This window comes from Mytilus trossulus, chromosome 3 (genome assembly GCF_036588685.1).
Source record: "Mytilus trossulus isolate FHL-02 chromosome 3, PNRI_Mtr1.1.1.hap1, whole genome shotgun sequence".
NCBI lineage: Eukaryota > Metazoa > Mollusca > Bivalvia > Mytilida > Mytilidae > Mytilus > Mytilus trossulus.
The window spans coordinates 45,617,147-45,640,927 of record NC_086375.1 but is presented as its reverse complement, the minus strand read 5'-3'; the positions used below and the strand labels follow the sequence as shown (position 1 = coordinate 45,640,927).

Sequence of the window (23,781 nt, the reverse complement as noted above, 5' to 3'; positions counted from 1 at the left end):
TATAGCTTTCTCTTTAGTATTGGCTTGAGTCATTGATGAGGGCTGTACTGTGTCTTATAGTTTACTTCTATGTATTTTGGTCTCGGGTGGAGAGATGTCTCATCGACATTTATACCATATCTTCTTAAACTTATAATATTACAAAACAATACTAACCTTTATGAGATTTGATCCTCCTTTTTCAGAACCAATGTGGTACCTCTTTTCTGGTGTCTGGAATGCTAACAGCTCTCTGGTAATCCCAAGATGACCCTCTAGAAGAGCATCTTCTACTTCAACTTCTCCTGTATTTAATACTTGTTCCTAAAAATATAAGTTTAAATTTAATTTATTTTTTTAATCTTTTGAAGTAAAACAAAAAAACTGATTTTTTAAAATTATTTGAAGTAAAACTATATCTTTTTTAAAGAAATATTATTCAATGTATTATATTCCTGTTTGATAAATCTACTTTATAATAATTTGAGCCTTTTCAACTATGAGATTATCAAATTGCTGTGTTCTTGTGAATTTGCTGAGTTAATATCCATAAAAAAATACTTGCATTATGAATGATTTTAGAAACAAATAATGATGCCACAATTTTCATTTATGTTTAGGTAAAAATTTACTTACCCTCAATTTTTTCAACCATAAAATTTCATTATGCAACAATTTATCTGCATTGGGTAATCTTATATCTGTACTACATGCATAATTTAACAACCTAAAATATATAAAATAAGTTATACATTGTAATGTAAATACAAGGTAATGCAATACAATTTTCTGAAGAGATTTAGTTCATTAATAGTAAATTTTGCATTATATTTGGTTTATATTTTATTTCTTTGTGAAGAACTTAAATGAGTTTTTTGTTGGATGACACAAAATAAAAGGATTAACATTTACAAGAAACTTTGATTTAAAAAAAAGATTTATCACCTTTTAAAAGATAAATATACATTCAAAGTATGGTAACAAACTTTGAATCTAAAAGGACTTACTTCCATAACAAATTGAAATATTCATTTGCTTGTTTAGCATACTCTCTCACAGAATCCTGTAAAAAGAATTATATAGAATAATCAATAAACTCATCTATCTTTTAGTACAGGCATATAATTGGGCTTGCATAGTATTCTTATTGGGAAATCATTTATCAAAAGCATAAATTCGTTGAATACTGCAGAATCAATGCAAATATGAAAAGACTTGACACAAAAACTGAACTGTAACAAACCAACTTTTCCTTATTTTGTTAGTTAATAAAAAGAAATACACTCAAAATTTACTAACAATGTAATAGACATTACTGCAAAATGTACGTTGGGTTATATACTTTTATATGAAAGTAAACTAAAGATTTACATAATACTCACATTTAACTCACAAAACAACAAAGTAATAAAAAACAAAACAGGTCTCTGACCACCACAACATCTGGTTGCCATAAGATAAAATTGATCAGTGGCAGATATTCTTACAGATCTGAAATAAACAAATTTCTTATATATATACTTGGTATGAATTCATCTTGTTGATCACCTCCTATACAAGGTTCATAATTAAAGGTTTCAAATATATATTATCATATTAGTATAAGTGTATTTCATAGGTTTTTTTTTATGAGAAGAAAACAATTTTCATACATTAAGCAACCAGATGCTTCGCAGGGCGTAGCTTTATACGACCGCAGAGGTTGAACCCTGAACGGTTGGGGCAAGTATGGACACAACATTCAAGCTGGATTCAGCTCTAAATTTGGATTGTGATTAAATAGTTGACACAGCATAGGTTTCTGACACAGAATGAATGTGTTCTAATGAACTTAAAAATTTTGTTTTCTCTAAGAGCAATTCACTATGCTGTTCAATATTAATCCTCTCAAAATAATGTTTGAAGAAATTTTCTTTTTATTTATGAAATTTCAAATGAGAAAAATTGAACCCAATTTTTTAATCACATCCCCCTTTCCCTTATTCCAAAACTAATCTCAATTAAATTAAAATATTCTAATGGAGTTTGCAACAATAACTACTCATTTAAATACATCATAAAATAAACTAAATAAAATGTAAAAAAACTGCTTGTTATCACTGAATGGTAAAGATTATTTAAATTTATCAGTTGGTAGTAAAAAGTGAATATACATTGTATATTGTATATAACAAAGATTTAAGTTGATTCTGGACAAAGAAAGATAACTCCAATCCAAAAAAAATTTTGCAATAAGATATTTCTTGCTTACTATTTTGGACAAAGAAAGATATCTCTAATTGAAAAAAAATTTGCTATTTCACAATATTGTGAAATTAGATATTTCTTGCCATTGCACAATACTGTGCAATTGAAAAGACTTGCTATTCCACAATACTTAATATAATAATTTTAGATCCTGATTTGGACCAACTTGAAAACACGGCCCATAATCAAAAATCTAAGTACATGTTTAGATTCAGCATATCAAAGAGGCCCAAGAATTTAATTTTTGTTAAAATCAAACTTGGTTTAATTTTGGACTCTTTGGACCTTAATGTAGGCCAATTTGAAAACGGGACCAAAAATGAAGAATCTACATACACAGTTAGATTTGGAATATCAAAGAACCCCATTTATTCAATTTTTGATGAAATCAAAAAAGTTTAATTTTGGACCCCGATTTGGGCCAACTTGAAAACTGGGCCAATAATAAAAAATCTAAGTTCATTTTTAGATTCAGCATATCAAAGAACCCCAAGGATTCAATTTTTGTTAAAATCAAACTAAGTTTAATTTTGGACCCTTTGAACCTTAATGTAGACCAATTTGAAAACGGGACCAAAAGTTAAGAATCTACATACACAGTTAGATTCAGCATATCAAAGAACCCCAATTATTCAATTTTGATGAAATCAAACAAAGTTTAATTTTGGACCCTTTGGGCCCCTTTTTCCTAAACTGTTGGGACCAAAACTCCCAAAATCAATACCAACTTTCCTTTTATGGTCATTAACCTTGTGTTTAAATTTCATAGATTTCTATTTACTTATACTAACGTTATGGTGCGAAAACCAAGAAAAATGCTTATTTGGGTCCCTTTTTGGCCCCTAATTCCTTAACTGTTGGGACCTAAACTCTCAAAATCAATAACAATCTTCCTTTTGTGGTCATAAACATTATGTTTAAATTTCATTGATTTCTATTTACTTAAACTAAAGTTATTGTGCGAAAACCAAGAATAATGCTTATTTGGGCCCTTTTTGGGCCCCTAATTCCTAAACTGTTAAAACCAAAACTCCCAAAATCAATCCCAACCTTTCTTTTGTGGTCATCAACCTTGTGTCAAAATTTCATAGATTTCTATTAACTTAAACTAAAGTGATAGTGCGAAAACCAAGAAAATGCTTATTTGGGCCCTTTTTGACCCCTAATTCCTAAAATGTTGGGACCAAAACTCCCAAAATCAATACCAACCTTCCTTTTATGGTCATAAACCTTGTGTTGAAATTTCATAGATTTCTATTCACTTTTACTTAAGTTAGAGTGCGAAAACTAAAAGTATTCGGACGATGACGACGACAACGACGACGCCAACGTGATAGCAATATACGACGAAAATTTTTTCAAAATTTGCGGTCGTATAAAAAGTATCCCAAAGAAATTAATAACATTTCTGCAAAAAATACATGTCTCTGAGCGAAGTTTTATCCTTAAATTCCATATCACCAGTTAAGGAGGTAAGGTTCATACAAGGTACATTCAAGGTCAATTTAATATGACTTCAAATCAACTTGTCAGGCCAGAGTTGTTTATATCAGGTAAACTGCCATATGCTACATTACTGTTCTGTGAAGTTTCCATAGATCTTCCAAGCATCCAAAATTACTCATACACAATTCTTGATCAAATAGATACACAGGGAGATTCAGGACCACCCAAGATTATACAATGACCATACCTGTGTTTACATATCAATAACAAATCCTTGATGAAGACCTGCCATGATTTGTCTTTATTGAGAGCTTCTAGAGCAGGAGGACATAGACAGAGACAGATTGTCAGAACTTCTAATGATTCCTTAGCAACCACTAAATCTTCTACTTCTAAATGGTCTTTTGGCTGAAAATAATAGTAGTTCAAATTAGTATTTTTAACTGCTACTTTTCAAGTTTTATCAGAATGTTTTTGGCTGACTATTTGGTTGTTTGTAAATTGTTTGATTTTTCCATTTTTTTTTCTTATCCAATTCTATCTTACCTTTCATGGTATCATAAAATCAAGTAAACTACTTTTTTAATGCCATTTTTCTTATCTTACTTTTTGATTAATATTATAAATCAAATATGACTAACCTTCTCATGAGCCTTGTGAATATCCTCATTGGAGGCATGAACCAAATGTAATGAACAACTACTAGAGGACCAAGCTATTTTCTGTACTGCTTTTATAACTGACAAATCTGGAATTACTTTAGAGGCCTGTAAAAACAATGTATCAACAATCAGATAATATATAAGATAACAATATAAAAGACTTTAGGTTTAAAAGTGAGTTAAAGTCCTTTTGAACAGTAAAAGTGTCTGTTGCACATTGGTAAAATAGAAACTTAAAATTTAATGTTGTGCTTGAATTGCAAAATTTCTGTTGGACTACTAAACAGCACCATCTATTATATTACTTTCATGTATTAATTTAAAGTGATTTAACTGGGTAAATAACATAAAGATTGAGTAATATATGTCAGACTAGCATGTACATTTAATAAAATATTAATTGGATCAATGGACTGCTGAAAGTTGGTCAAGGTTAGCAAAAAAACAATCATAGCACCACAAAGTTTAACTAGTACAATTTTGATTCCAACAACTAACATATTTTAAATAGTTGAGAATGTAGTTGATGCTAGTTTGTAAGGTGAAGCATTAAATTTTATTAGGAATATTAAAAATAAGAAACAAATTGTTCAACAAGTTTTTCAGTCACCTTTTTGCTATGTGGCTTGTAATTATCATTATTACCTGATCAGTTAAATGTTGGCCTAGTCTCATGGCTACATTCTTGGTCATGATTTCTGACTGTTGGTTAGGTATAAACTGTAATGCCTGTTGTATTAAAACAGCATGACTGTGTTCTTGTTGAGTAACATTAGGTGATTGAGGATCAGCATTACAAGCATCTATCACCACTTGAAGCTTGGCATTTAGGACGGTAGTTAACATTATTTTACAGATCTTCATCACAGTTACATAAGCAGATCTGAAACAGAAAAGAGAATATTTTATGGTTTATTTTTGCTATATCTAATCTTGAAAATTCAAACGCATAACCTGTAACTAAGGTTTCAATTTTGTATTTTTCTGTCCTTGACTCTTACTTTCATTTTTTAAGGATCACATTATTACAAGGAATATTTTTCACTTCAGTAAAATTCAGGATTTGAAGAAGACCATTTTCAGATTGCAATGTTGCTAGTTTCAACAAAGAACAAGTGTAACTAAAACATTGGTGATTTTGACATACCTGCGTGTTGGCAGATCAGCAGTAGGTAAGAAATTATTCTTGGTTAACATGTTAAGTGCCAACTGTACACCTCCACTCTTTACATAATTATACTGAAATAAAACAATACGGAATATTAACACAACAGTTTTGTTCTATTCTTTAATGTACAAAACAATGCTGCTATTTAAAATAAGCCAATGATCATTGACTTGTTACTTTTAATGGATTGTTATGACAGCTTCCTATGCCATTCTTGTGTTCCTTGAGCTGGAATTCACATTAGCTTTGTTATGAACAATAAATACTACAATTATCTCATCACTTGATTTTCACATTTTTTTCTTGATTACAAACTGATTAAACTATAAATTCATACCTGAAATTTGAAAGCATCTTCAGACATGGGATCATTTGCAGGCATTAACAGACTGTAAGCAACCTGAAATAAAGAGTTCAAAGTTTTAACAAATCTACCCACAACAAATCTTTTTTTATCATATTGAGTTGGTATTAGCATTCAATAAACTAAACCATTTAATAAACGCTTAAATCATAACCTATTTCTAATAATGAAGAAATACTACATAAACATTTTTAACATTCTGACCATTATGTCATGAAATGGTTGTTATCAAGTCTCACCTCAATATTATACAGAGCTTCCGTAGGTGATGAATTGAAGAACATTATTTCTAACTGTTGAGAAAGAGTTGTGTCTGACCTAGTATTCTCATTACATATATTACACAATCTGTCTACAGTATGAGAATCTGAAAAGATAGAATTTAAAATATGTACAAGTCTAATACAATGTAATAATTTCAGCCCATGTTATAATTTATATGGAAATCATTCTGACAAAGTAATTTTGTTTATTGTTTTGCATAAAGTATCATAGGTCAAATCCTTTTCAATTTCCTTCATATAAGTATATCAAACATTTCAAACTTTTCCCAAAATTTAAAAAAGAAAAAAATAATCAGTTTATGTTCAGAGACTGATTTTTGTCCTTGGTAACATAATAATAATGTCCAATACACCTACTCATGATCTCTCCATTGTAAAATGTAGACATTTTCCAGATTGATTATATTATGAAATACATGAAATGAATTGAGTGGTTATACATTGTACCTGAAATTAATATGTTATGTTTTTTAACCAGTTTGAAATAATTCTCAAACTGCTTAGGGTAGCATATGTTTATCTGCATATCCTGGTTAATTAGTGTGTAAGTCATATAAAACCCTTATTTTACAGCAATATTCTGTTACATGACTAGGCTTACCTGCAGGCATTAGTTTAAGAAGAGTTCTGGCAGTATCCCTAAGTTTTGGAACTTGAAGTGAACAACCTAAATCTGATAACTGGAACATAAACTTGGCATACTTAGCTGTATTTGCCATTATCTGCAAAGCATTAAATACAAAGATTATTATAAAACACTCTCAAGTTGTTTTATTAGGCAGACATACAATACATATGCATATATTGCTTTGGCCCATCTGTATACACAAAACATAATCAAATATTTCAATTCTTATAATTAACCTGACCTTTTAACCAAATATTAAAAAAAAGATGGTTGCTAAATGTTCTGAAGCACTTATGACTCCACACATAACAAAGATAGTTGCCAAGCAGCCCAGTGGTTGTGACCTTTTTTTGTTGTCTCAGTTTTACATTTAATCATCACATTGTACTGGAAAGCTCATTAGGTATTCTTTTACAAATTAACCCTACTTAAGTTCCAAATAACTATTCTTTGAAGGAAGCTTCAAGTATGAACGAAACATCCTCTGTATGAATATTGCTTATAATGTAATTATAGAGCTGTCATCATGAATGTATTTAGGACTTGAGGGATGCTTTACAATTTAACATGTTCCCTTCTCTGTATAGTTATAGTACACTTACCACACCAGGTAAACAGTTTTCAGCCTCTATATTAGGACCATCAAAGGTATGATGAGGTGACCCAGCTGAGCTATCAGAACTACTATCTGGACTAGATGGCATGTTATTTCCTACTTGTACTAACTTTGCTGATATCAACTAAAACAAATATAACATACAAATTACATGAGTATTCTTTCAGTTGTTCCGTCTTACTTTCTAAAACATTAATTCTCTGGTCTGCTTCCTTTTTAAGTCAGTTGGTAATAAAGTCTAGGCTTTTCTGTAAACTATTAAGTCATATCACAGAATAAATTACTGCAAAAGTGATCTGTACTAGTATAAACAACTTTGTTAGTCTTGCGTTTTTTAAATTTTAGTTTCTTGTGGACAATTTGGAAATTAGTATGGCGATCATTATCACTGAACTAGTATATATTTGTTTAGGGGCCAGCTGAAGGACGCCTCCGGGTGCGGGAATTTCTCGCTACATTGAAGACCTGTTGGTGACCTTCTGCTGTTATTATTGTTTTTTTTTATATGGTCGGGTTGTTGTCTCTTTGACACATCCCGTATTTCCATTCTCAATTTTATTTTTATACAGGGGTCGAAATTTAAGCTTTTTTGTGTACTGGCCAGCCGGACCAGTGGACTGAAAACTCTACTGGTCCGCCTCCAAATCTACTGGACCTGCAAAAATGACATTAATTTGACAAACACTAATATAGATGACAGATGTTTAATTTTATTTTGATGCTTTCGTCTACATAAATAGACAGTAACAAAGGAATAGTCTTTATTCTGATTTTGATAAAGGCTTTGGTAATCTCAATGATTTTTTTTTATCAAAATCAGGATCAAGGACAGAAAAAATATCAACATTGTCTTCCAAGTCATCGCAATCCTCACGACAACCATAGGGTGCCTGACTAGGTCGTCTGGAGCGCTGTCCAGAAATATTTCACATTTCAATAGCTGGGACCGGACACAATTTTGATCGCCAATCATTCTTTACAAGTTTCATCTCAGAAAACACCCTTTCTGCATCAGCAGAATGAGCAGGAAGGGACTTTATTTCGATCTTCCTTTTTGATTTTCAGTTTTCTTAATTGTTTTTGTCCGGCGGTTTAACTCCTTCCAAAAATTTCCACATTTTATATTGTTGTTAATTAACTTGATCAATTCTAATATCCCCCAGTATCGTTTAATTGATTTCACAGGTAAATTGTTTTGTAAACAAACGGAGATTGCGATGCAATCAGTGATTTTTATCGACAAATTTCTACTGGTCCGTTGGCAAATTTTACTAGTTCCGGACTACTGTTTTTTTTTTATAATATTCACCACTTACTCTTCTTCTTGTTCACCTGATAAGTACATAATAAACTGCAACAGGACATAATTCAGCATCTTCAAAAATAATCTTTGTACATAAATGCTCTGTTGAGATAGCTTTTAGTCAAGTTAGTTAGAAATACCAATATTCTTCATAAAAGTTTCAATATTGGGATGGATCTAATAAACTTTTGAAGTAAAGCAAGATTATTTTTTACATGTGCATAAACAATTTTTTTTTTTTTTATTATGACTTACAGCTTTTTCTCTCAATGGCACTTGTAAAATTAATCTTTTATCCTCCGCTGGATCTAATAGTTCATTATTCACATATAAATCCACTTTTATATTACTGCTTAATTTAAGTTTATATAAAATCTGTCTTCTAACTTGTCCAATGGTATCATTTGAATGCGACCAAATTTCAATATCTTCCATCTGACGACCTTGACTAGGAAATCGAACAATTAGGGTCACTAGTTTTCCTCTACATGCCCTGAAAAATAGATTTTTTTTTAAAGGAATAAAATTAAAAGACGAACTTTTTTATTTTCTAAATGTTTTAATCCATGAAAATAAATACAGGGCTCAAGAGTTTTGTTTTAGCTGCTCATGTTTTGTGATTGACAAATATAGAACAAATAATTCTGTCGATATGTTGATGTTAGATTCTTTAGACTTAAAATTTTGTAAGTATTATGGAAATATATAAACATCAGCCCTAACAACATTTTAACTTACTTAGTCTTCATATCAATCCTAAATTTTCTCTCTGAAATACATGTAGCTTAACAGTCTAGAAAAAAATTAGCACTGCTGTGCTGTTCCTTTTTATTTTCAAGTTGTCCCTGTATAACATTTTATTTAATATCTCATTGGAACCTTTCCAGTATTCTTTCATTTAATATGAAGTTAATTACATCAAATATCTGAAAGAGTTCAAATCTCAACAACTATATTTCCCATGTAATTTTGACTTACCTGCTAAGAGGTAGAATTGATCTTTCATCAGTATAAGCCTCGTCACACTCAGCTACATACTCCTTCAGCACGGTCAACACCCTAACCATCCTGGATGTCTCCTGCATCACTCTATTGGTACTGTCCTTGTCCTTCTCTAACACAGACACAGTATCATATAAAGCTTTTAACCTATCTACACATGACTGTATAAAGTCATCATGGATATCCACTTGGTTCTGTTGTAACCGGGGACCCAAGTTTGTAAAAATGTCTTTTAATAATGTTATGGCTTTATTTGCTACATCATCAGGACTTAGTAACACAGCCTGAAATGACAAAGACATGTTAAAATATTCTTTATCCAAGGTCAATTGTTAAAATAGTCTTTATCCAAGGTCAATTGCTATTCTTTTTTGTATTACTATTTTATTCAACAACCTTGATTGCAGGTTCTGTATTATTTTTAATCTACATTTATGAAGCTTTATTCCTTACAAAATTTTGTTTAAAGTAGTTATTCTTAATTGCACTTCCCCTTTATAATGGAAGTTTTTCTTATTAGCACTTTCACATTTTTAGTGGAAACAATCAACATATAGATCAAATCACTATTTTGTTCCTTTATTTATTTGACAGGAGACAATTTTAATGTTCATTTCAGTCCTCAGTAAGTTTTGATTCCCCCCCTCCCCCATCTTTTTGTAAATTCCCTTGTGATATTTTCAAACAGGTATGAGCTACACATTTTCTGGATTTCTTTTTCAGGAAATAACAAAATTTCCCAGGATTATATTCACAAATACATCTGATTTAAAATTTCCTGGTTTCTATTAATAACCAGGAATTTTTTCTTCTTTATATTTAGTATAGAGTAAGTATTTTAATAACTTCCTTAGTACCCTATGTATAAACATGATGTTCCTCCAATGTACTTATTACCATAATAACTTTTTCATCAAAAGCAGCTGTTTACTTAACTGGGTTTAATCATAGTACAAACTTTGAGACAAATATCACACAGTGAAAACTTAACACCCTACATGAGATGTTTGCTAGCTGTTTTACCCATGCAATGATGTCTGCAATACCACTTTCTTTTCTGTAAATAAAATTCATACTTAAACTGTCCACTGAATACTGATTAATAACAGATCATCTATTACATAAGACTTACCCGCCATAAATAGTCCAACCCTATTAATTCTAAATCATCAATCATATGGCCACCCCTTCTCTTAGCTATTAATTTGTTCTCCTTCAAATTTACATGTTTGAAAAATCTTTCAAAACAGCTGAAAAGGAAAAATAAAACATAATTAATACAGTCAATCATGATTATAGTTAATAGCTAAATATTGTAGATAATATCAACTTTACAACAGCACAGCACCTGTTTAATGATAATTTTCTTAATTCAGAGTTTTTAAGTTGGTCAATTGATAATTTACTAAAGAAAATCTGTTGACTATTTTTTGCTAAAAAGATAATTTTAACTTCAGCATAATTTCAATTCGCCAGATTTTTTTGTGACACCAAACATGGTTTTCAGTTCCAGCAGATGAATTCAGTGTGTGTAAAGGCAATTTCTTTAGTTAGCTTGCTAGCTAGCTGAACAGTGAAATCATTATTTGGTTAGTTATACTAACCTACTATTGGATTAGTCTCGTCCTACAGGCAGATTGATTAGTTATCTGTCAGACTATAGTCTACTCTTAAAGGAGGGTAGTATACCTAACTGAATAGTTCAGACTTCACAGTTCAGCTAGCTAGCAAGCTAACCAATGAAATAACCTTTACCTACACATTCAAGTCATTTTGCTATAAAAAAAAGTTGCATTTAGTCTTACTTCATGCCATTTTCAGTAAGAAGACTGGGATCCAACTGTAAAATGTTTTGTTCAAAGAAATCTCTTGTTATTTCAGGATCAAGGTCTGGTTCTTCTCCCATTAACTACAACAAGAATGTAAACAGATATATACAGGTTTAAATTTAAACAAAGATTTGTGGACTGCAGCAAATATTTTTGCGAAATGAATTAGAATTGAAATTAAATAACAGATTATGGTTTACCCTATTTATTTTAATTCATATTTGAAGGGATATTGTCTACTTTAAATCTTTCAACTATACAGTAAGGGTTTTTCTCATTGTTGAAACCATAACTATAAACTATAATTGCTAACATCCACTTCATTTGAACTTTGGTGGATAGTTGTCTCATTGGCAAACATATCATATCTCTTTTTCTTTCTATAATAGAATACTTAAAATTTTTACCTTTGCAAACCATTTAAAACAAGACTCCCTGTCAGTTCCATATATAGCATTCTCGGCTAAACATTGCCAAATCTGTAAAATAAATAAGAATCAACATGAGAAACTTGTTTCATTCAATATGGTTGAACTATTTTACAGAATTATTAAGAAATTTGACTAAGTATTAATTACTTTGAGATAACCTCATATAAATATAATTTTTCTCAACCTACCTGTCTAGCTTGAGATTCACACAACCATAACTGTCCATCTTTTAGAAGAAACCTAAAACAAACATGATTAAAACAGTCATTAAACAGTAACTCCATCATCTCTTAAAATTACAATTAAACGATCGAGTGATTTTGTTGGCTTAATTGTCCAATGACATATATATCCCATACAGATGATACTGTGGATTCATTTATGTTCGTGGGTATCAATTTTCGTGGATTGCTGAAAACTTGCATATTTGAGGATATTTGATTTTGTGGTTTTGCCAATCTCTGTATAATTGAAAATTATTGAAAATATGATATTTTTGTGGAACATTTGAATTCGTGGTTTACCTGTACCCACAAAAATTGGTATCCAACGAATAATAATGAATTCACAGTGGGTGATTTTGAGTTTTTTTCAATGCCGTTTTTTCAAGCAACATGGCCTGAATATTTAAATGAACAATTTGATCTCTACTAATTAAAGCAATAATTTCTTTCAAATTATTTTTCTTTATTTTGAAATAGAAAGACAACATTTAAAACAACGAATCAGAAAAATATATAGAACATACCTCATAAACTTTAATCTTTCTTGTATCTGAACCACATGATTAAATCTACCATCAGGTAAAATGGTGGCTGGGTCCAAATCTGGATGCTCTGTGGAATAAAAATTTACAACTAGAAACTGAGGAATGTTATACATCAGTTAAGATATAAAGCAACTCATTACAATACAAGAATGTGTCCAAAGTTCACGGATGCCCCACTAGCACTATCATTTTCCATGTTCAATGGAACGTGAAATTGGATACAAAAATATAATTAGGCATTAAAATTACAAAGATAATATCATAGGGAACATGTGTACTAAGTTTCAAGTTGATTGAACTTAAACTTCATCAAAAACTACCTTGACCAAAAACTTTAACCTGAAGTGGGACAGACGGACGGACAAACGAACAGACGTACGAACGAACGGACGCACAGACCAGAAAACATAATGCCCCTCTACTATTGTAGGTGGGGCATTAAAACATAATGGATTGATCTAAATTCCAGAAATGTTAACTGAATGCTGACATCTATTATTTACATTTATTCATAAATTTATGACTTTTATCTGAACACAAAACTATTCAAGACAATGTGCACTAAGCAGTATTAGCTTATTCACCTTTAGAAAATACTCTTGATTTTTCCATATATTCTGACAGATTCTTGGCAACTAACATAACAATAGAATGTGTAGACTGTAGCTGGTTGATAACATTATTCCTGTAGTAAACATGGGGTGTTCTTGGTGGTGCATGAGGGAAGTTCTGTGGAGCCTGAAATTAACATACATGTAGTTATATATTTTGTTACTACAAGTAACCACAGAGCCAAGTTAAAAGTATGAAACACACTGAATGTATGAAACTAAAGTCTTTAAAAGACTGACATCAATTTAAGCATTAATTATTGATTAGCAAAGCGATTTCTCTGTTTAGTATGATGGGAAAGAAGAGAGATCATGCAATTTACACTATACTTAAAATGGACCTCTAGTTAAAGCCCTATAGCAATGTGTTTCCATATTCTTCATATATGTATAATTAATCATTATTATTAGCTGAATAATTAAATACATCAATAATTTACCTCAGGAAACAGTTGACATATTTCTCTGATCTGTTTTAAAGCAGGCAGTACCCATTTATCGTTTTTCAACTCATCTACAAACTTTCCTATCCATGTCATCTTCTGTTGGTCTCTATCCTACAACAGGTTATAAAATATGTAAGAAATTGAAAATCTAAATACAGTGTATAATGTCATGGCAAAGGTACAAAATTGTGGAAATTAGAACCTATCAATAGTCTAGTCACATTGATCCTTCCAAATCATGTTCACAGAATTTGCTTTAAAAGGTCCAACCAAAGGTTTTACAAAAAATCCCTATGTTTTTCTCTAGTACTTTTTTTATAGGTTATCATTTATGATATTCACATTGCACATCAGCTATTTTCTATGCTTTTGTACTATGGTGTTCGCATAACAAGTATTTGCCTATGTCAAGACTTTTAGTTTATCATGGAAGATTTAAAGCAAATAAGTCTAGTTTTTTTTAATTAGTTTTTGGATACTATTCTTTACCTGTGAACAGCTGTAATCCAATATCTTGATATGTGCTGTGAGAGCCTGGTCCATAATATCTGTAGGAACATCTTCACTATGGGCAAGGTTCCACAACAATCCTAATACTTTATGTGCCATCACGCCTTCCTTATCATCCTCTGCTAGTCGTCTAATTAATTCTAATAACTTTTCCCGCTGTTTCTTTGAGGCATGTGTCCAGCTTCCCTGGAAAGATTTAGTACAAAAATGTATAAGTAACTTTATAATTCTATTTACAATGTAACTGCAGTAAAACAAAGATATAATGATGTTTTGTCATTTCAATTAACGAATAAAGTCAAATAATCTAAAAAATAATATTAAAAACTGTTAAACTCAAGGATTTAAAAAATTGGCATACTCACTTGAAAACTTTCAAACAAATGGTCTAATTGTTCTGGAGAGAAATCCCAGGCAAGTTTGGCCAACAGATCATGAACATTCTTCACTATTGCATCATGTTTTCCTGACTGAAAACGAATAATAAATTACACAAATGTAAACATCTAAAACTGACAATAGCTGAAATAACAATTCAGAACTAATATAGTTATCAATTGTCATACATCATTAGAACATGTCATTACACTCTATATGATAATAACCTTGGTTTATTTTATGTGTTGCAGTAGTGATTCAGGCTATACCCAAGTCTTATTTTTTATTATTAATGTTAGTTATGGTATGATGTTTTTGCCAGGTTTGTCAAGAACGACATTTGCTTATAAAACATAGAAATTAGAGTGAAGATTTTTTTAACAGATCATTTCTATGTCAATACAATTATTGACAAATGTTTATTTTCTTGTATATATCTTCAATTTCTTGTCAATCAAAGCTATAAATATTATTACCCAACTTAAAATGGTAAAATATTTAAACACAAAAGACCATCCAGTAAAAATTATCTGTCTAAGATTTGATTATTATACAATATTGTATGACAACATACCTGAGCTTCCCAAAGTTTGTCCAAGTCTTCAGATGTCAAGGCTTTTTCCTTAATCATAAATCTGAGTATTTTCTCCAGCTTTTCAACATATTGTGGCTGATGTAAGCTGTCTCTTAATACTATTGTTAAAACCTGATTATTCTGAACCCAGTCCTGCAAAAGAAAGTTGTTTTTGTTCATTCTTTTCTTTTTATTTTCAAAATTCACATTTCAAGGTTACCAATGTCTTTTAATTTACATCTAGTGCACATCAAGTGAGTATAAATAAACTCATCTTAAATACCAGGATTTAAATATTATATTTGCGCCAGAAGCACATTCTGTTTAAAAAAGACTCACATGTGACGATCTAATAAAAAATAAGTCACTTTAAATATATATAATTCAATAAGGTCCTTCGACTGTAAAACACTCCTAGAAAAATGCAAAGTTTTTGTTTTTAAATTCAATATTTATAAAAAAATAGTTAATGTTATCCCTGACATATATAATTGAGCTAGAAAATGATCATGTTAAAACGCTTATACAAACTTTTTTTTATCAAGTTAGCTTGATATATGTTCTTTTTACAAATTTCAACATTTAAGGCTTATATATTTAATTTTTTTCTTCACAGAAGCAAACAGGATGCCGTGGAATTTACTACTTACTGCCATTTTTTCTGCTGTCAGCCATTCATCTTCATCCATAGACGAGTGTCGACTAGATACATTGGATATCATTGATATCACTTTGTTAACTTCATTCAACGCATTCATCTTTCCATTGAATGAGGAAATCTGTAGTAATCTGAAAGTAGTAAAATAAAACCTGAGCATCTGTTAAGAAAGTGTTTGATACCAAAACATTGTACAATGTAACCTGTGTTATCTGACACACTGGGGGACCAGATAAAAATGTCAGATTTAGCAGGGTGTAGGAATATGCAGTTTTATTCTGCAAGGATTGGCATATACCATGCAAATGTGTCAGTTAAAGCATTATGTTGGAATACTCAGGTGTCAGATTAGACAAGTTTCACTGTACAAATATCATTAATGACTTTCTTCATATGAAATAACAACAAATGAAATACACTTTTTAATCCAACCCCATTGATCCTTTTTTTAAGTGGTTAACAATTTTTAAGTAAAAATGCATATCAGCTCATTTCACTAATAAGACTTCCTACCTGAGGATCATCTTTAGTCTAAATATTTCCAGATTTTTAATGGTCTCTTCTTGTTCTGGGAGCCTAGAGACAAGTTGCTTCAGAGCTTTAATGATTGAGGATAAAGCATCATTCTTGGCCTCTGTTTTAGTTTCTTTCTTCAGTTCTTCATCAGTCAATGAATCTAAAAACTTGGGAACTATATCCTGTAAAATAATATACAGTAACTTGAGTGGTGAATAACAAAATACTAAAGCATAATCATTAATGGTAATTTAATAAAACTAAGCTTCCTTTATCTAGTTGATGGCTATTACAGAAAAAAATATAAGGTTGAAAAGAAAATATTTTTTCACAGCTCCCCACATCAAAATTGGAAAAAAATTAATATACTGACATTCTAATTAGTCAACTAAACCCAAATTTTCTTTACAACATTCATTTTGAATTGACTTCTTATACCACTTCTCATAATACAATGGTTATGTTCCGGACCATATGAGTATATGGACCATACGCGTATGGTCATGACCATATGGGTATATACTCATATGGTCGGGGTAATTAACACTCTGCTACAGTTTACTTTTAATACCTTTAAACTTGTTATATACTATGACCGTCCATTAAAAAGACGCTATCATATAGGTAGTTTTATTAATTTATATTATAATAAAAAGATTAGCTAATTTCATAAATAAAAATTAAAAGTTTCGCATAGTTAGTTTTACGTACTTGTCAAAACAATAATAAACCCATTTTATACCGATGGTCATTACCGATGGTCGTTACCGATTTGTTATTAGGAGTGAATGACGATAAATAAATTCCAAAAATTTATTAATGAACTGTTACACAAGAAGTTTCTGGAAAGTAACATAGTTTATATAGTCGTCTTGTGAATAGGGTGTTTTGCAATCATGTTACGATATTTGAGATCTAGAGCTTCTTGAAAACACCGTAGACATATAAAAAGGATCGTGCACAACCAAGACTTGCAAACGCAAAAATATATGATACCACATGAAAGTAAATATACAAAAATGTGATTAGCGATGAAAACTATAGCATCAATATTTAATTTTTACGAAGTATTTGAATTATAAAAATAATACATTGTCATGTAACCATCATTTTTTTAGATAAAGCTTTTCTACTATTGAAACTTTTATAATGTTATTTAAAAAAAAATATACCTATATGGTCCAAATACTCATATGGTCTGGCCCGTTAATAACCAAACGAGTATTATACTCATATGGTCCGACCATACGTGTATGGTTGGACCATATGAGTTTACGCATATGGTCATGACCATACGCGTATGGTCCAAATACTCATATGGTCCGGAACAGTTACATATTTCCACATATAGCCCTACATTCCTTCATCTATATCAAATCTGTGTTATCTTTAAGACACATATAAAAGTGAATAATTATCGAGACTGGTTGTCAGTAAACAAATCTGCCATCCCTCCTTCTTAAGTGTATATTTAAGTTTAACTTACAACAATAGGCATCATATATTTCTCTACTGTGTGTGGAGTCAGTACCTCATTACACTGGCCAAATGGTCTGAAAAAAATATTGTACTGTTAGTTTGTCAGTTTCAAAATTGCAAGCTATGGTTTTTACAAGATTGGTATAAACTTGATATACAGTATAATCTCTATTATGTTTACAAATTCAAGACTTTTTACCTTTAAGTGTATTTTAGTTTGGTGAATTTCATTAGCCTTGCAGCCTGTTAAAAGAGTCAGTTTTCAAATAATAATGAAGATTTGTACTAATTTTTAGGTTGTAATAAAATCAACGGTACCAATTTTGTTGCACCAGATGCGCATTTCGACAATACATGTCTCTTCAGTGATGCTCATGGCCAAAATATTTGAAATCCAAAGCATATATAAAAAATGAAGAGCTATAATCCAAAAGGTCCAAAAAGTATAGCCAAATTCGTGAAAGGAATCAGAGCTTTGCATGAGGGAGATACATTCCTTAATTTATAATAATTTCTAATATTTTGTAACAGAAAATTTTAATAACACAAAAAAAATCGTATTTTCATGCCAGTACCGAAGTACTGGCTACTGGGCTGGTGATACCCTCGGGGACTAATAGTCCACCAGCAGAGACCATTGGGTTATACCTTTATGATATCCTTTATATTAAGTGTATTCATTTATAATATTGGGTTTTCTTTGGCAATATCAAAGATTATTCAGGAAATATCCATCCATGTGCTTAGAAACAAGACATCTTTATTACAGATAAAATTTAAAGGTAAGCAGTTAGGTATGTTCTTTATATACAGCAAATCATCTCAAATAAAGACAACAGAACCTACTTAATAAGAGCAGCTACAAGTGGGACTGACATCTGTGGACCATCTTGAAATCTTTTCAACAGTATCTGGAAACCTTTCAGTTCTCCAAATCTGTTTACCAGATCAACTAACCAACCCTGAAAAGCCATAACAAACACAAATTATTTTAAAGTAAAGGTCTGATTAATCATATTTTTTTTCTTCAGGTGAACAAAAAGCAGATAAAGAACAGTCATCAAAATGATACCATCAATACAAAACATAATTTATAATAATATGGTAGATAAATAACATATTACAATACAAAATTGTATAATTTGAACAATCTTGTGATCTTTAAGCTACTTCCTCAATTATGAAAATCCTATAGTTTCATTTTCAGAAGAGAAAAACTTCCCAGTTTAACCATAGCATTGACATGATCTGATGTGCATAAATTAAAGCTACTTTTAAATACATTGACGATCAAAAATAATTAAAATAAATTGTGCATGCACACTTTTTATTCTCAATCATGCATTACAAACACATGTTTTTTTTTTTATTACAGTGTAAAATCTAAATACATGTATCTAATTTTTACTCATGTAAATAAAATATCATTCATTCAGACATAAATATTCGAAATTATTTCTTTAATTTATATACACCAATTACTTAAATGTGCACATAAACTAAAATGTCAATATAATATCTTTTTGAAGTACATTTGCACAATCAACAACTTGGCTGAAAACCTATTTCTTCGTTTTTCCACATTAACAAATAACGTTCATAATAACATTATAATTTGTAGAAAACTATTTACCCTTGGTGTCCTTGGATCAGGAGGTCTTGCAAACAAAGCATCATCAGGAAGAGTAACTCCAGCTTGTACAGATTCTGACTGCCTTGTTCCATTGTATGTGTGGAATCTAAATATAACCAGTAAATCAATAAGTTATCTTTATATGAAAAGATTTGCAAAATTTTTGAATCATCCTTTCAAGCTATTGTTTGTCAAGCACCAAGCCTAGAGTCTGAGAACAGGCAATACTACATTAAATTTATTAAAAAGGTATGAGAAGGTACAAAAGGCAGCATATTTCATATAAGTCACTATTCGATTAATCTGTTTATAAATGATTGGACTTACTTGCAGTGGGGATTCAGTACCATAGCTAATAGTTCTAGTAACGGGTACCAGTCATCAGCCAGCTTGGCTGTACACAGTTCCACTAACTTCTCTGCATTCTTTAAAATGTATCTCTAAAAAAAAAATCAAAAAAAATCAAAGATCTGCACATAAAGAATAATTTAAAAACATTAAATGTTTATTTTTTTTCTTAACAAATATTTATTAATCTACAAATAAACAGTAAACACATAGTAACAATAATTGCATCAATTGAAGCTGAAGTTAAGTTAGTTTATGTTGCTTAATTTCAATGGAGTTGCAGATAGGTAAGTATGTTTTGTATTCTCAAGTGGTTTCAGTTCTGTGGCAGATAATCACTATAGGATGTCTTTTTCAGTTTTTATTACAACTATTACTGCTCAGTAAAATCATAACTAACTCAAACAAATTTTAAAGTCTAGGTCAAACATGTGATTTTCTAAACATAAACAACTTAACTCACATGGATTTCATATTTCCATCCACTAACAGCTTCATCTGTCATTATCTTGGTAAATGATACTGTTAGTCCTTCTCTGAAAAATCTTTGGCAAGCTTCACTTCTTGTGTCCAAGCCTACAAATTGATTCAAATTTATTTACACCATGGACAATCATATGTCTATAAATTCCCTTCCATTAATATTTTAGGAAAATATAAATATCTTACGTATGTCTTTAGTAGCTTCTTAGATGTGACTAATGTCATTCAGGCTACCTATTAACCTTCGATAAATATACATGATTCAGTTTGTTTGTTTTAATGTAATGTTTATTAGCAATCCTGGTTATTTTTAATTGTGCATGGAATATCTTGAAGACTTGAACAGAGTGCATTATTATTATTTTAAACTTAGTAGACCAGATTGTACATGTACCATCTTGTCTATTTCAACCTAAGTTAAACTTGGTTGTACTCTGCAGTTAGTACAAACTATTTGTGATCATGTTGTCTTGGAAATTGTACTGTTCTGTAGGGGAATCTATGAAGTTCTGTAGAAATTCATCTGATAAGACCAAAAAAATATATATGTCTGTTTCCTGTTCCTGACCGACCCTGACTCAAAACCCCCCGACCCTAGATCTTTTTATTCAATTCTGGAAAAAAATTGTTTCCGTTCCAGAAAAAGTTGTTTCCGGTCTGATCCAGATCCGTATCTTACTATGCCCAAACAATCAAAATGGCTGCTCCCAGCACAAATGTGCTACAATTAAGGTTTAAAAAATGTCGACACTGGGAGGATAATTCAATTAAAGCTTCTTTAAAGGATTAAATCATTTTGGGGTACAGGACCCTAACCAAACATGACATTTAACCGACTGCAAATCTGACAGGGAGTGCGAGAGAAAAAAAAATTAAAAAAAATCCTGTCCTACCGACCCTGATTTATTTGCCTTGGCAGCAGGAAACAGACATATATTTTTTTGGCCTAATAACTATACTCTACAATTTGTCAGTAGATTATTACATACATGTATAATGAATTCAAAACCAGCTATAATCACCCTATAGCATCAATATGATTATCTTGTTCAATAATATTATCAACATCTAAAAAAACATGCTGTCTTACCATCTTTACAGAGTTTAGTAGCTGCTTCAAGCAAAATTTCAAGTTCTCCTTTTGGCAATACTGGTACAACCCATCTTGGACGATTGATCATTTCATCCAGCCTAGCTAATTCCTGCACTGGAAATTCTGGTTCTTGGTCATCTGTCATTTCAACTGACCCATCACCTTGTCCATTTTCTGCTTCTGCTGGTGGTTGTGTTGTTGAAGTAGCAGGAGTCTGCTGTGGTGGTGGTGGCTGTTGTTGTTGAGGCTGCTGTGTTGACTCAGGAGGAGGATTTGGGACATTTTCTTGAGGAGAGTCTCCTCCAGCCTGGCCTCCTCTCATCACTATTGTCATGGTCTAACCAGTTAGTGAATTTTCTAAAAAAAAAAAGTATCTTTTGTTAAAATAAATCAAATTGATATAAAATAATTAAAATAATTTCAACCAGTATTGTATTTTTTCCTAAAGCAGAGGATAGGACAAAACAAGTTAACTTCCATATTAAGTTTCACACATATTCATAATTTCACCATTATCTAGACATTATGTGATATTGTTTCTGTCTAACAAATATGTACATTTGTACTTATACTTCAATATTTCTTGTGTTTACTGTTATCCTTTTATGCATTAACATAAGCTTCAGTTGATCTATTGACTTATAAAGCATTTGGAAATTGGGTTTACACAGTCATGGGTAGAGGCAGAACTATAAAGAAAGGCGACAAGGTGTTTTGTGAGGAAAATTTGGTTGATTATATTTTGGAAATCACTGAGGCATGACTGCAGCAGACCCACTCAATGTCAGTTAGTGGCCTCACACCCTTAGGAAAATTTCTTGATCTGCATCTGACAGTTTTAGTGAAAAAGGAGTAGAAGATAATCTTCTTTAGATTTTAACAAATAAATCTTTATTAGCCTACATGATTGATGGCTCAGAATTTAAAGAATACTGTAATTTAGTGGTTGTCGTATAGCATTTGTTTTTTCGTTCATTTTTTATATAAATAAGGCCGTTGGTTTTCTCGTTTGAATTGTTTTACATTGTCATATCAGACTTTTATAGCTGACTATGCGGTATGGGCTTTGCTCATTGTTGAAGGCCATACAGTGACCTATAGTTGTTAATGTCTTTATCATTTTGGTCTCTTGTGGATAGTTGTCTCGTTGGCAATCATACCACATCTTCTTTTTTATATTTATAAACACCACTAAACATTAAAATTTAGGGTTTCTTCTTTTAAACAACTAAAGGATACTATCAATGATGATGGGACGCAGCCAGTGTAACATGGATGCTTCATGCTGATGCACTTCTTTTTGCTATGGCACTTCCACACTGTCTGCTGGATGGACACATATTTCCATATTTTTAATACATGGAAGCACCTGTTCATTGCCGCATCAATTTCTTTTTCATATAGATTGTCAACAATTATATGGGTTTTATTTTCTTCAATGAAATTTCATTTGGGCATTTAACATAACAGACGTCCAGCGGACATATTTACTGGCACATTAAAATGAGCAGCAGCAAGACTTAGATGGTCAACATCAAATGAAATTTATTCACATATAAATATGAAGAAAACAAAATAATATCATTTACCAAATTTGGTGTAAAACTGTTTTCATGAGGGCAAGTGGTCTTTTGTGGTGTTTGATTGTGTACGATGGTGAAAAGACTGACCCACTGGGAAAGGATATATATGGTCAATAAAATGAAACTAAGCAGTGTATATATATTAAGTCATAATAGGAAAGAACGCTGACTGTCACTTTGCAATGTCTGTCAAAATGTAAAAAAAACATGCTTAGTTTGTCCACATCTTCTAAATAAATGACCAAACTAATCATTTGCTAGAAATATTGACTGTTATTACTCCATCATATCCCAGCACTTTTCAATATCTAATAATATCCATCAAATATGACCTAGAAGTGAAATTCGAGTTTACCGAACTCAATTCAAAACTAAATAATGTTGACGAGATTTATTTCTTCGTAGATTTACCCTTTCTTTCCAATTAAAATTTCATCAGTGTAATGACAAATGCATGAATACAACGAAGTTTCTGCGTCCATTCATTTCAAAACAGACATGCACAATGGCCGACTTTTCCGGTTTGTCAACTTTCATATTTAAATTTATCGCTGATGTCACCTGTGTCATACCTTAAAGTTATAAGATTTTATCAGATATGGGCTTTCTTTGCTTTCCTTAATGCACATTTGCAACTTTTTGGTCACTTGAAAGGCTAAAATTAGTTTTGTAAGTTTCAACGGAATCAAGTTGACATTATGGTAATGAGATCATCTCGTTCAGACGAGAGGTAGCTTAGCA

The 23,781-nt window shown here is 31.1% G+C and overlaps 1 protein-coding gene across 3 annotated transcripts in view; it reads right to left on the bottom strand.

The window, feature by feature from the left end:
• LOC134711613 (probable ubiquitin carboxyl-terminal hydrolase FAF-X) overlaps window positions 1–23,765 on the bottom strand; it is a 41,205-nt gene extending 17,440 nt beyond the window's left edge. For 2 of the 3 annotated variants that reach the window (XM_063572313.1, XM_063572315.1), the window contains exons 1-33: window positions 23,613–23,765; window positions 21,455–21,814; window positions 20,345–20,457; window positions 19,861–19,973; window positions 19,534–19,639; window positions 18,747–18,862; window positions 17,908–17,974; window positions 16,419–16,603; window positions 15,898–16,036; window positions 15,248–15,400; window positions 14,661–14,765; window positions 14,275–14,481; window positions 13,780–13,896; window positions 13,313–13,466; window positions 12,708–12,795; window positions 12,148–12,199; window positions 11,936–12,007; window positions 11,505–11,608; window positions 10,832–10,949; window positions 9,676–9,983; window positions 8,953–9,190; window positions 7,381–7,518; window positions 6,752–6,872; window positions 6,106–6,233; window positions 5,840–5,902; window positions 5,482–5,573; window positions 4,980–5,217; window positions 4,314–4,439; window positions 3,920–4,080; window positions 1,362–1,470; window positions 987–1,042; window positions 616–706; window positions 157–303 (exon numbers count right to left, since the gene is read on the bottom strand). In XM_063572313.1, coding sequence (XP_063428383.1) covers window positions 157–303; window positions 616–706; window positions 987–1,042; window positions 1,362–1,470; window positions 3,920–4,080; window positions 4,314–4,439; window positions 4,980–5,217; window positions 5,482–5,573; window positions 5,840–5,902; window positions 6,106–6,233; window positions 6,752–6,872; window positions 7,381–7,518; window positions 8,953–9,190; window positions 9,676–9,983; window positions 10,832–10,949; window positions 11,505–11,608; window positions 11,936–12,007; window positions 12,148–12,199; window positions 12,708–12,795; window positions 13,313–13,466; window positions 13,780–13,896; window positions 14,275–14,481; window positions 14,661–14,765; window positions 15,248–15,400; window positions 15,898–16,036; window positions 16,419–16,603; window positions 17,908–17,974; window positions 18,747–18,862; window positions 19,534–19,639; window positions 19,861–19,973; window positions 20,345–20,457; window positions 21,455–21,791 — 4,362 coding nt within the window. In that variant the 5' untranslated portion in view covers window positions 21,792–21,814; window positions 23,613–23,765. Of the gene's footprint in view, window positions 1–156; window positions 304–615; window positions 707–986; window positions 1,043–1,361; window positions 1,471–3,919; window positions 4,081–4,313; window positions 4,440–4,979; window positions 5,218–5,481; window positions 5,574–5,839; window positions 5,903–6,105; window positions 6,234–6,751; window positions 6,873–7,380; window positions 7,519–8,952; window positions 9,191–9,675; window positions 9,984–10,831; window positions 10,950–11,504; window positions 11,609–11,935; window positions 12,008–12,147; window positions 12,200–12,707; window positions 12,796–13,312; window positions 13,467–13,779; window positions 13,897–14,274; window positions 14,482–14,660; window positions 14,766–15,247; window positions 15,401–15,897; window positions 16,037–16,418; window positions 16,604–17,907; window positions 17,975–18,746; window positions 18,863–19,533; window positions 19,640–19,860; window positions 19,974–20,344; window positions 20,458–21,454; window positions 21,815–23,451; window positions 23,577–23,612 lie in introns of those variants that run through there. The other variant, XM_063572314.1, reaches the window with a different exon arrangement.
• Between the last annotated feature and the right edge of the window lie 16 nt (window positions 23,766–23,781).